This window comes from Eschscholzia californica, unplaced genomic scaffold (genome assembly GCF_041429995.1).
Source record: "Eschscholzia californica isolate CP2 unplaced genomic scaffold, dmEscCali1.0.p SCAF_1, whole genome shotgun sequence".
Taxonomy (NCBI): Eukaryota; Viridiplantae; Streptophyta; class Magnoliopsida; order Ranunculales; family Papaveraceae; genus Eschscholzia; species Eschscholzia californica.
The window spans coordinates 19,156,285-19,169,087 of record NW_028238198.1 but is presented as its reverse complement, the minus strand read 5'-3'; the positions used below and the strand labels follow the sequence as shown (position 1 = coordinate 19,169,087).

Genomic DNA, 12,803 nt, shown 5'->3' with positions numbered 1-12,803 from the left:
TTTGTTTCAAAGCTAAAATAAGTGCCCAATAGCTAGAGAAAGTCTTGTTTTTTGCTTGGGTATACTCTTGAGCTATGTAATTTTTTCGACTTCAAGTGTTATTGAATAATTATAACACAAAGACCTTAGATTAAAGTTAACAAAATTATGTGATTTTTTTTGTTCTATAAGATGTAAAATAATTGATAAAGATCTATTGATGTTTTGGTACTCAATTGAGTTATCCAATGTTACGTTAATTTGTAAATTTAAGTCAAAAGATCACTTCTATTGTTTTATTTAGATTATTAAGATAATTGTAAAACTCGTGATATGAAAGGATGTTCTTAAAAAAATTGTCTTGTGGTGTAACTTGTAAAACCATACGTATTATATGTAGAAGTTTACTTCATAGAGACTTTAGGCTTGCCCTGCCTAATATGAAATCCTGGTTCCGCCCTTGTGATTGGAAGGTTGTGGTACACTGGTATTCGAAAATTACAATGTGGGAAGGTGACATAACTGACAAGAAGATCGAGATACGGAAGATGAAAAATTGATTAAAGCCCTCGGAGCTGCTAAAGGGAATGGAATTAGCATGATTTCTGTTATCGTGCATCCTTGTGATGAGATTGATCGAATTGTAAGAATGTTGGGTGCTGTGTCAAACATCAACAGTAGGCTTGATAGTCAATCTGTGTTGGATGCTCAGGAAAGGTGAAGCTTTATAACAAGGTTCCTCCGAATGGGCAGGATGAAGGTCAATCAGTTCTACGTTTTGCTCGTCATCGAATGGAGGAACGTCAAAATTATGTGAGGAAAGCAGTGGAGTTAGCAACACAGTTGCATATAGATCCAGCCACTTGCGAGCCAAAGGTATCAGGATTACTCCTTGCTCCGTCTGCTGATTTCAAGACCGAGTTAATCCAATCTGATCAGTTTGATTCTTATCTTTGTGTGACTATATTGAACGTCGTTAACGTTTCTTCTAGTGGTGAAAATGGGTTCAACCAAGCAATTGAACTCTATCCAACGAAAACTTTGTTCACGAAAAGCAATTAATCAAGAAATACTTTGGAGAGATCAGTCAAGATACAGGAAAGTATGTCTTTGGCATGTACCACACACCGAGAGCATTAAAAGTGGGTGCTGTCGAAAACTTAATTCTGCGGGAAAATCTTGGTCTCAACCGATACGTGCTAAAAAAAACAGCGTAACAGGTGAAATTACCATTAAGCACTACAACAAAAAAGAGGAAACCACTCGGAGCAATTTCAGTGAGCCTTGGGGTAATGCTGATTGGAAAGTTGAAGATAAACTCTCTTTTAGAGTGGTTGGAAAATGAGTACAGACAATTTGGTTGTAGTCTTGAGTTTGTCACTAACAAATCCGTAGAGGATTCGCAGTTTTGCTCGGGGTTTGATGGTATAGGGGGAATTCTTCGATACCAGCTCGATATGAAAACATTGCCTGATGGAGAATTTGAACAATGATCGATCACTCATTGCAGGTACAGGAGGTGGTCTAAGCTGCTAATGCACAAAACCTACTGCTGTCAAGGTGTGTTCAATGAAGTTTTTAACTGCAGAAGAAACTCCCAAGTCCTTTTCCTCGAATGATTTGATTAAATTAGCTGTACAAATAACTTTAGACCTCCAATAAGTATTTTTATTTTTGACTTATTTTACTGATACAACAAATATTACAATATTTATACAACAAATTTATCCTGTGATTCATATTGTTTTCAACAAATTTTGGAATTCCAACAGTAAGAAAATTGTGTCCATAAAAAAGTAAATCTTGTACTAGTGTTGCTTGCCCTAATATTATTATGGGTGCCTCTTAAGGTAACCACCCTTTGGCACTTCTTGTGGCCCTTAGACTGAGCAATCTGAAGCCCACGGACCATGCAGTCTGAGGGCACCCAAACTGACCTTAATCCGCACAATTCAAGTCCAGTACAAATTAGGCCCAGTTCGAGTGCCCTTGGACTTGCCTAGTCCGTGGGGAATGAAGAGGGAAAGCGGGTTTGAATAAAAAAGAGGAGCAGATAGACGCTCCCAATCATTCCACCTCCTATACTATTTAAACAACTCAAAAGTCTTCCTTTCTACCGATGTTGGTTTATTGTAAGGTTGAAGTTGGTGAGTAGTTTTTATGTTGAGATTTGAGGTAGCGAACAAAATTGGTCACATAAGAGTCATGCAATTTCTCATTCCCAAAAACTTGACTCATCTCTCTGGCTTTCTTCCTCAACACCTCACCTTCTTCGCTCACCATTACAAACCTCAATGACTCGGACACTGACTCACACCTAAAAGATCCGTCTTGTTCATTCCTTGGTATCTCCAAACCAACTTTTTTCCCTTCAAAAATCCTAGCATTCAAACCTTGATCATTTAACATGGGTAGAAGAATTAAAACTCGGCCGAGTGAAAGACCCTCAATCACTGAGTTGAACCCACAGTGAGTCAAGAACCCACCTATACTTGAGTGCCTCAATATTTTTATTTGGGGCGCCCACCTCATGTATACAATCCCACGACCTTTTGTTCTTTCCTCAAACCCTAGTGGTAAACTAGTTGAATTTTCAACCGATCCAGGAGGTATTCTTAATACCCAAAAGAAAGGTAGCTCGGAGGATTCCAAACCAAGAGCCAACTCGTTCACTTGTTCCTGAGTTAACACCGATTCGGTACCTAATGCAACATAAACTACACACCCCTCTTTATGCTTATCTAACCATTCCTTTATTTCCACCCAAGTTCCATTATCTTGTGCTTCTTCATCCTCACTTTCTTCCATTAATGGAGGAAGTAATCCGACCGGAATTACGGGTTTTTCAAATAGCTGATTGAGTAGACTCAACCATTCAGATTCAAACTCAGTACAACCTCTAATACAAACAAATGGGCTATCTCTAATTACCATCGCAAACCTGTGTGTATCAGGAACACCACTTTCATCTTGTGGAGCTCCCTTGAAGTACTCCAACACTTCATGTAACCGATAAGCTATATTCGCATCGAATGGGATCCACTTTGGCACGGTCGTATAGTCCTCGGGTTTGGTACGACTGCCGCTAAGAAGCTCAGATGGTGAACCAAGAAAAGCCATTACAGGTGCAGGAAAAACACAAAAGTAAATACAAGGAATACCCAAATTTTCAGAGATTTTTGGTAACCAATAAGAAGCAAGATCATGGATAATCCACTCTGGTTTAGTGCTTCCAATGAAAGTTGAGAGAGAAGGTTGTAATCCATCAAAAGCTTTCCTAAGTAGTTGTGCTTTTTCAATAGGAAGGTCGGTAGAACACTCGGCGTTTTCGGGTAAATTTTGGATGTGCTCGTAGGAGAAGGGAAGGCTGATGAGAGTAATGAGAGAAGAGAGATTTGATGGGATTTTGGGAAGTCTTTGGATGTTTCTTGGGGTGGAAATGAATGAGATTCTAATACCCTTTGAAGCTAAGGATTTAGAGAGATGAAAAAAGGGAATTAGATGGCCCATGGCTAACCATGGAAACATAACTACATGAAGATCTTGTTTGGTGTCCATGGCTGCAAGAACCAAGAAGAGAGAGACAAAGCCAGAAAGGGTTGTGGGGATGAAGTTATCCTTTTCAAGAGAGAGCCACATGAAATATCAACTTGGTAGAGCTTGACATATTGTAGTTTCACCCTATGAAAAGATTCCATTTTTACAATAAAGTATCATGTCTATCTTGGCACAGGAAAGAACAAATTACCAACCTCAATGCTGTATCAGGCGGCAACTATTTATTTATGATTTTTCTTATGTTGCTATATTTATTATTATTATTATTATCAAGTCTTTTTCCCACTGTATCTGGATCTAAATAATAAAGAAAATGACAGTGGAAGAAAAGTCGCGAACGTCCCACATGCGAAAACAAATGAATGGACGATGATTAACTCTCTTTCTCTCGCTCTGGCACTTGCATTTTAATTTCTAGAAAAGTTAAAAGAGAGATGCTAGAATCACAAAAGATTTTGACAAAAAAAAATTCCCAGCTGATGTGGCGGTTGTGATTTTCATCTCTCAACGGCCTAGATTTGGTCAAAGTTTGAAACCACACCCACCACATCAGCTGGGAACCTTTTTTTTGTTTTGTAACTTTATCATTTCCCAAGTTAAAAATCTCTGACATTTATCTTGGTTGAGATTTTTGACCCATATCACAACTAAAACAAATTTGGCAAGAACAAAAGGTCAAGGGGTGTCATCATGTTGGGGGCACGTTAGGATAACCTAATATTATGGAGGTATCTTTCGAACTTCCCGCATATAAGGAAAGGAGGCGCCTTTAACAAAAGTAGGGGTCACTTTTGAAATTCCTCAGAAAGTATTTATGTTGAGGTTGGCCAGCCCGGTTGGCTTGCCATTGTTGGTGGCCCAGTAATTCCAGTAGTGCTCTTAAGATATGTCTTTCACAAAGATGGAAAATTATATAGACACTAAGATATGATAATAGCACTCTCTTTAGTCTTTACCTTCGGCTGTGTGCCAAAGGCGTCGAACTTCTGGGTGTCTAGGAAACCATGCACCAACCTAAGATGTTCTTTAGTAGAAATATATTGATGAAATGCAAAGACTGCACCAACTGCGCACAATGTACACAAAAAAACTCACAAATAGCCAATTAATAGTCTTATGCTTGGCGAGAAGTTTAGACAAAATGAAATTGTTAATAAGATTTGAGTGATTGATCTACTTAAAGTAGGAAAGCTTTGAAGAAGCCCCTGCAACTCTTAAAAGCATCTCTCTCAAGACAAATGTGAGGCAGTGAGGGTGAGTTTGGAGGGAATGAGGATATTTTATGTCAGCCAATTTTTCTCCACATGGATTAACAACTTGGAGTTGGCCACATTAACATTCGGCCTATGGTCCATCTTTACTTCAAACTTTAGGCGATGTAGCCCGACCAGTGTTTCTATATCAAAGTTCAAAATTTCTTGCATCATAAGCTTTAATGTCTTATTGATTACTTGAAATGCTAAGAAACTGATTTTGTTAAACAAAAATGGATCCATCAACTTTATATGGTTCCAAAATAAGTTTGTCTTATTAATCAAAACTAAGTAACTCAAGTACCACAAATACACATCTAACAAAAATAAATAACATAAGATTGTAAAGAATTTCTTGATATGTAGAGCTAAAAAGCCCCTATAAGTAACATTTATTATTCTCTCAATTTACAAATCATATACACCATCAACCTAAAAGTGTAGTAGTAACTAACAACCTCACAATTCATTTGGGTTCTTTCTCTCTCTAAAAAAACACAACCAAAACTCAAAATTTCTCTCTCTCTAGTTTTTTCACAAATAAATCTTCTTTGTACTCTCTACTACTTTTTCTTTACATGAAAAACTCACCAACATTTCACTCTCTTAATATATCACTAATAACCATTCTTATTCAATTTAGATTCACCCCCTTCCCTTTTATAAATTTCTTAATACCCCTCCATGACCAATTTTTTCCAACAAAACTTTTCCCCCTGGAAAATGATTTCCCACCACCACCACTCACATGATTCTTCACGTGACTTTTCTTCCTCATTAACCCTTGTACCTGAGGAGGACTATAGGTCCTGATCAACGGCCACTTAATCCCTTCAAAAAAGGGGTGACGTTTGATATCCGACGCACCCCATGCGCATCCTAGCCTCCGCCTTGGATCCTTCACTAATAACCTAGTTATTAAATCCTTAACCTGCGCAACTTTACTATCCTCCACCACATCCACGTCAGACTCTGGAAACATAAACGGTCTTGACGATGCTATATTGCGCAGTGTGTGTTCTTTAGTCGAACCCTTGAACGGCGTTCGACCATATAACAATTCGTACAGAAAAATACCGAAAGCCCACCAGTCAACTCCGTTACCGTGACCGTTACCGTTGACTAACTCCGGTGCTAAATATTCATGAGTTCCAACACAAGATCGAGAATGCGCCGCCGTCGGCTCCGCCACGAACTCCATCATCTCCGCCTCAGTTATCACCTTGTTTCGTCGGAAAACCGCTTCGAAACAACTAAACCGGCTTTTGTTTGACTTCTTTTTTGAACTAAACCGCTTTTGAAGTGTGGGGACCACATCAGAAGTAAAACATAAGTCGAAATCTGATAACATGATATGACCGTCTTCTCTGATTAAGATGTTTTCCGGTTTTAAGTCCCGGTAAACCACTCCAAGAGCATGTAAATACTCCAAACCAACTAGAACTTCCGATGCGAAAAATCTAACGGCATCGACCCGAAAGCGGTTTTCCGGTTGTTTTAAAAGTAGAGAGTGAAGATCGCCACCAGGACAGTAATCAATAAGAAGACAAGTATAATGAGAAACCTCGAGATGCGCATAAAGAGTAGGAAGAAAAGGGTGATCAACGGTTGATAAAATTTGAGATTCCATCATAACATGAGATAGTTTTTTATTAGTGAGAGCATCTCTATCAATAACTTTTAGGGCAAAAGTGGCTGCAGATTCATCGTAATCTTTAAGCCGGCAAAGAAAGACACGGCCGAGATTTCCACTTCCGAGGTGGCGGATGAGTTTGAGGTGGTTGAGATGTAGGTTTCCGTCGGAGGAGAGATTTGAAACAGCGTTGATAGCTGACCAATGTGGGTCAGATTTCCGATGAGGACGATGAACTCCAGTGGGTGTAGGACGAGATTCATTGAAACTTAGGGTTAGACTACTTCGACCACTAGAACAAGTGAAAGTTCTATCAGTAGAAGTGTTAGAAGAAGCACAACTAGTGAAGCTAAGATCAAGATCACTATCAGAAGGAAAAAGGTTTTCTATGTCCATGGCTAAAAGAGAAGGAAAAAAGGGTTTTTGTTTCTCTTTTTGGATGGAGATGGAAGAATGATAGTTGGGTTATTATAAAGGTTTTAGAAAGAGAAAGTGAGTGAGGGTAGTAATTTAGGTTAATTCAATTTTGGCCCCTGGTAATGACGGATTCGCTAAAATGATCTCCCAAAGATGGCCGGCTTCCTACATAAGTGTACCATTTGGTCAAGTACCATCGCACAATCCCAATTGTGTAACAAATGCTTTCAAGTGTCTACTCCTTTCGGGGAGATATACACCCTTTGTTTGGAACTCTACTTCAGTATTGTTCTAAACTCCCCCAAAGAAATTCTAAATTAAGACGTTCCTGGATAATAGCGCAGTCCCGACCTTAGTTGAATGCAACGTTTCATTGTAGTCAATTAAGCGAGAACAATATCTTTGTGGCGTTGGTCAATATAAGATGACACGCGTTTCACTCACAATTAGTCTATTAGAAGGAACGCAAGATTCTTTGTTTTTTATATGGCTCCCCAAAAGTGGGGTTTTTCTATTCGTATTCAATTACTAAAGATGAGGAAATAAACATTGATTCAACGCAACACCGGTATCTAAGAATGTTGGAGAAGGATACGACAAAATAAATTGTCGTGGGAAAAATGTCATTGCTGGGTCTCTGTTGCTAATCCAAGCTAAATGAGATTATCAGTGAGGGTTGGTCATATTAGAAGGTTATTTTCTAGAATAGGTGATAATTGTGGGGGTAAATGCAATTAACCTTATTAAAATAAGATTTGGTTGACCAAGATGTGGAGGAGGAGAGATAGAGAGAGGGTTTTGAGGGGAGAAGGTTGTGGGGCGGTTTCAAGGAATTAAAGGCTGCTGACAGATCAGATTGAGGAGCCGCGTTTGTATTGGAAGTAGTGGATGAATCTGAAAGACAATGACGCAACGGCTACTTTTTGACCTTGTTTTGTGCTTCTATATCTTACAAGAAAGAAATACTATTATTATTAGGGTTTGTTTCTTTGTCATACTAAAAGGTTAACCTAACTCATTCTTTTAAACAAGATTATATTTGTCATTTACACCAAAATAAATAAGACAACTATATAGTTTTGAGCTCACCAACTTACCAACTCTAACATTATGTTATCTTATTTCCTTTATATTACATTAGTTGTATAAGAAGAACTTATTATGTGATGAGTGTGTGTGTTTCTGCCGATAACTAAGGTATATTGTGAAGTAATATGCTTTTTATTGCAATGATACATAGGATTCTTATTATATCTTACATGCCATGAAAGTCTACAAAATTATAAGTTTAGAACAGTATATTTGTAATAAGATTAATAAAGATAATAATGAACTTATGGGAGGTCACAGGTCTCCATGAAATATGACCTTACATGTTCATATTCACCCTACACATTTTCAAACTTATTTAATAGGTCATATGTGTTCCCACCGTATGGTATATTGTTTTGCATTTACTGGTATCATGATATAATCTTCGTTTATCAACTCAAGTTTGGACGTAATTTGTAATTGTACGTAAAAATGTAATATTGTGCAAATCATATGATTGATTATTTTTCTACAATTTAAGGAACTTACTTTGGATCAAAACTTTTTCTCATAAAAAAAGACGACAATTTTAAACAGTGTTGTTAAGTCGGATACAAAAATTTAAATCGAAATATTAACTCAATTGAAATGTATACTAAATTTTGTTTGAAATAAAATGTATGACTCGTTATAATAATTCATTTCAACCAGTGTTGGACCTATTTAGTCACGACATAAAAACAATTGAATCAAAGTCGAACAAATCAAACTCACAAAAAAAAAGAGAAAACTATCACCTCATAGTAAGTGAATTATTGTGAGCCGTAAGATTGATTTTTTTACAAAAAAATATGTAACCGTTAGATTGGGTTGGGCGCGAAAATCAGTGAAGTAAAAGTCGAACGTGAAAAGATTCTTTATTTTTACCGAAAGTCAGAATGAGCTTAAGCATGACGTTGTCGGTAATTACAACGCGATTAGGTTTATGATACTCTGCTAACCTTTCTTGTATGAAAAGTTACCTCTCTGTCACAGCTTTCTCTCTCTAGGCTGACTCTCTCTTTTGGGGAGTTGAAAAAAGCCAAGGGTAAAAAGACACACGTCAAGGGAATCGTGTCTATTAAAACTTTCCTAACAAGTCTTCTAATAATTCCTTAATTATTATCTAATCACAAATAATAGTTGATAATCATCTTCCTTTTCGCCAGTGAATTTCTTAGTGACACGTTTGATCGACGCCCACTGTCATTCATCTTTAACTACTCAAACGACAATTAGTGATCTTTCAACAAAAAAGAAACAATAATTAGTGAAATACTAGAATAAATTAGTTTATAAAGAGAGTAATGGTAGAAAATAATAAATAATTTTTTTTCGTTCCCAAACAAAACTATCGGTCTTTACTTTTAGATCCCCCTCCCTCTCTGTGTCTCTCATTTGATGAACATTTTATCTTGTGGAGTAACAACTTATTTTTTCAACAAAATAAAAATAAAAACTACTTATTCCTATACGGAGGAGATCTATTTTTGTAGTATCTTTAATCTGTCTTTTGAATAAAAAATAATTACAATCATGTTAGAATAGTATTTTTTAATAAAATTGTGTGGCTTACTCTCGAATTTGCACGTAAAATTTGGGGTTTGAATGTGATCACTTACCATCATTTTCACGTGGCAACAAAAAATTACATTGAAATATGAAACGTTTGCGTGTACAGAGACAACACTAACCACTATATGTACTTTGTTCTTTAGTTATGTAGTGTTTTACTTGATGAACTTCTACCACATTAGACTACAGTAAACTCTGAAGTAAAACACCGTGTCTATATTTTTATAATTCAAACAAAAACTGAAAGTCTAAGGCAAAAAGAGATACGGTCAAGGGCGGAGCCACTAGTAGACTATCCCTGGCTAAAGCCAGGGGTAGTTCCGTTAAATTGTCAAAGGGATAGGGTCAATTTAGTAAAGCAAGCCAGGGGTCTTTTTTTTCTTTCTGTTTTACATATCTCGGCTAACAAGGAAGAACAAGAGAGAGAAAGAGTCGTGGGCGACTTCATTCCAATCGAAGAGAAAGATAGAGAGATCAAATCTTGAATATGACCGAGAGATCTTCACAACTTCATCAGTTTCTCCTTCTCTGCTTCCCTAACATTATCATCTTTTTCTAATGGTTATATAAATTAAAGATTCAAAGTGAAATCTAGGGTTCTTCATCTTTTATTTTGTAAATAAAACCTATAAATCAACTAATCAGTGATTAAGACTTGATTATCTACTATCTAGGTAAGCAATGTTTCTTTAAGCATTATTATGTCTATAATTTTGATGATGAGTCTGAGATCTTGGATTCCAGCCTTTTATCATCTGTGAGAAAAATTTCTCTCTCTCTCTATTTATCTAACTTTGTGTGCCATCACCGCCATTAGTACATGTAGTGATGTTAATCAAAAGAAAGTTGCTGAAAATCTGACACTCAAGTATACCATTAGATCATATAGGATTTTAGCAACTCTATATGTTTCTGATTAATAATAAATCCATGAAAGACAACATTTCTTCTTCTCCAAATTGAATCCTCATCTTCTTCATTGCTTAAATAAAACCCTACATCTAGAAACACTTGGGTAAGAATTCTTTTACACTTTTTCTGATAACTAATCATCTTTTGAAAACCCTATGTGATCTGATACTTGACTACTTTTGTGATTAATAATGTGTATTGGCTGTCCCCAATTTCAACCATTTTGAGTATTTTTTTTTTGTTGAACCCATTTTGAGTACTTACACTAGCATTCATCTAAAAGTTCCGATTTTGTCTGTTTCTTTTGATTCTAAGTTCAGACAGCAAATCCGAAGTGTTCTTATAAAGTATTAAGTATTGTCAAGATAATTAAGTTGGGCCTTCTCCAAAAATTGAATGCCCGTAGATCCTTTAAGTATCCAAACGAAGGAAAAAACTCGACCTATATTTACTGTAAGAAGAATTTGATTCGAAAAAAATTTAGGCTAGTCCGGTATAGGTTCAAATCCTGGCTCCGCCCTTGGATACGGTCGAACATCACATTTTGAGATCCCATTAATGGACACCATTTTTGAGATCCTATTAAAAGGAGCAAATTACATCCTTTGTGTCTGAAACTATTAAACAAGTCATCAACAATATGTTATTATGTTAAAAACTACATCTTAAATAAAGAAACTTACATAAGAGATAAAGAGAAAACTTACATGACAACACTTATAAACTAAACCGAAAGTTGACCACAGCCAAAGGAGACATCAAACCCTCTTAAAATCCATTATTTTAATTATTACAAGTCATAGTCCTAATAATTAAATAATTAAAATATAATTTTTCAATCAATAAAAGAGATATAAATATTGATGTTGGGTGAGGGGACAGGGACCTGTTGATGAAAAATGGGAGTGTAAAAGTCCCATGTGATGGGCCCAACGTGGACTGATTGACCAATTGGGCTAGGCCCCACCTTTGGAACGTTAGACGATGCTGTCTGCCACGTGGTCAACACTGGCCCCACATTGTCGCTTATTTTCCTCGTCCCCATCAACCTATAAAATATTAATTTAGTCCTTCTAAATAATTTAATAAGAATTTAATGTCCTAACTGTAAATGAATAAAAAAATGATATTATTTTATTTTATTTGTACTAATAATGCTTCCCACCCTTCTAATCTACTTTCTCTCTTTTAGGAGAGAACAAAGATAGAATTTCATATATAGGTTTGAAGAGCACCTACCAATGTTGTCATGGCCTGTTTATTACCAAATACAAAGAAAACATTTTCAAAGTGAGGGAAAGAAAAGTTTGATTGTTTGCTGAAAAATGGAGAATTGTAGTATTTAAGTCCGCTTCAAAGGTATACTGGTAATTCGAGCTTTATTGATTAACGGGTTGATTAATAGAGCGTAGATATGGGTAATCACTTTGGAGTCCTTTGTTTGCACATCTCGTCCTGATCGTATAATATTCAGAAAACCTTGTATCTATTCATTCGCCTAGTTGTGTTGCTTCAAGGGCCAAAAAACCTAAGGCTTGTGCCTTTGTCTGAGGATCAACATTGCTTTCAATTCGAATGCGTCTGGCATTGGAAGTTTATGTAGATTTTAGAAAGTGACCCATTTCTCATAGCAAAGACAAACAACAGGATAACCACTTCTCTCCATCCCCAATCAAATTCAAAAGCTACACACATTAAAACTCTAGGCTTAGTAAGATCTATGATGATTTAGGTGTCATGCATTCCGCATATTTCGGCTATTTTGCTGTGCTGTGAACGAATAAACCAAACAAGACGACCCCACGACGATTACAGGGAAAAAATTGATATAACTCTTTCCAAACCAACAACCATAAATTTCAATGGATGACCCAGTGAGACTGTGCAAGGTCAATGTGGCTTAATATAAGACCTTAAAACTCATCAACTTTAAGTGCTTAGCTTGTAGTTCAAATCAGTTAGATGTGGCATATTTTACAACCTTATTTGCTTCAAGGTTTCTACTCACATTGGATTCTTCTAGCCAGGGCAATAGTACATTTATGATTTGACTATATATTCATACCTTGGGGTAAGACAACTATTGACCTAATAAGGGGTCTGTGGTAATTTCATTGACTTGGCTTGAATTTTATTATTTTTCTAATCGAGTTAGTATTTCAAACCCCGGTCTAACCAAGAGTTATCGCAGCTGAAATTACTGGAGAGTAATTTAAAAAACATTCATAGATAAACTATTGGACTCATACACCAAGAATATACATTGTTGTGCACCGTCGCACCGAGAAATATGTTTTGGAAGTTGTACATTATAAGCCCTATTGCTATATTGAAACCGACATAGTTATATCGGCAAAAACCCTAATTTCAGAAAATTTGAATTTGTCTTTATCGTACTTATCTTT

At 36.4% G+C, this 12,803-nt stretch overlaps 1 protein-coding gene and 1 pseudogene across 2 annotated transcripts; both read right to left on the bottom strand.

The window, feature by feature from the left end:
• Positions 1-1,625: 1,625 nt before the first annotated feature.
• Positions 1,626-3,610, bottom strand: LOC147564880 (UDP-glycosyltransferase 91C1 pseudogene; annotated as a pseudogene). The gene has a single exon (XR_015236969.1). The product of XR_015236969.1 is annotated as a UDP-glycosyltransferase 91C1 pseudogene (transcript).
• A 1,531-nt stretch (positions 3,611-5,141) lies between these two features.
• LOC147564879 (serine/threonine-protein kinase WAG2-like) lies at positions 5,142-6,869 on the bottom strand. Its single transcript, XM_086650824.1, has one exon. The coding sequence runs from the start codon at positions 6,817-6,819 to the stop codon at positions 5,425-5,427; it is 1,395 nt and encodes a 464-aa protein (XP_086506950.1). The 5' UTR covers positions 6,820-6,869; the 3' UTR covers positions 5,142-5,424.
• Positions 6,870-12,803: the final 5,934 nt, after the last annotated feature.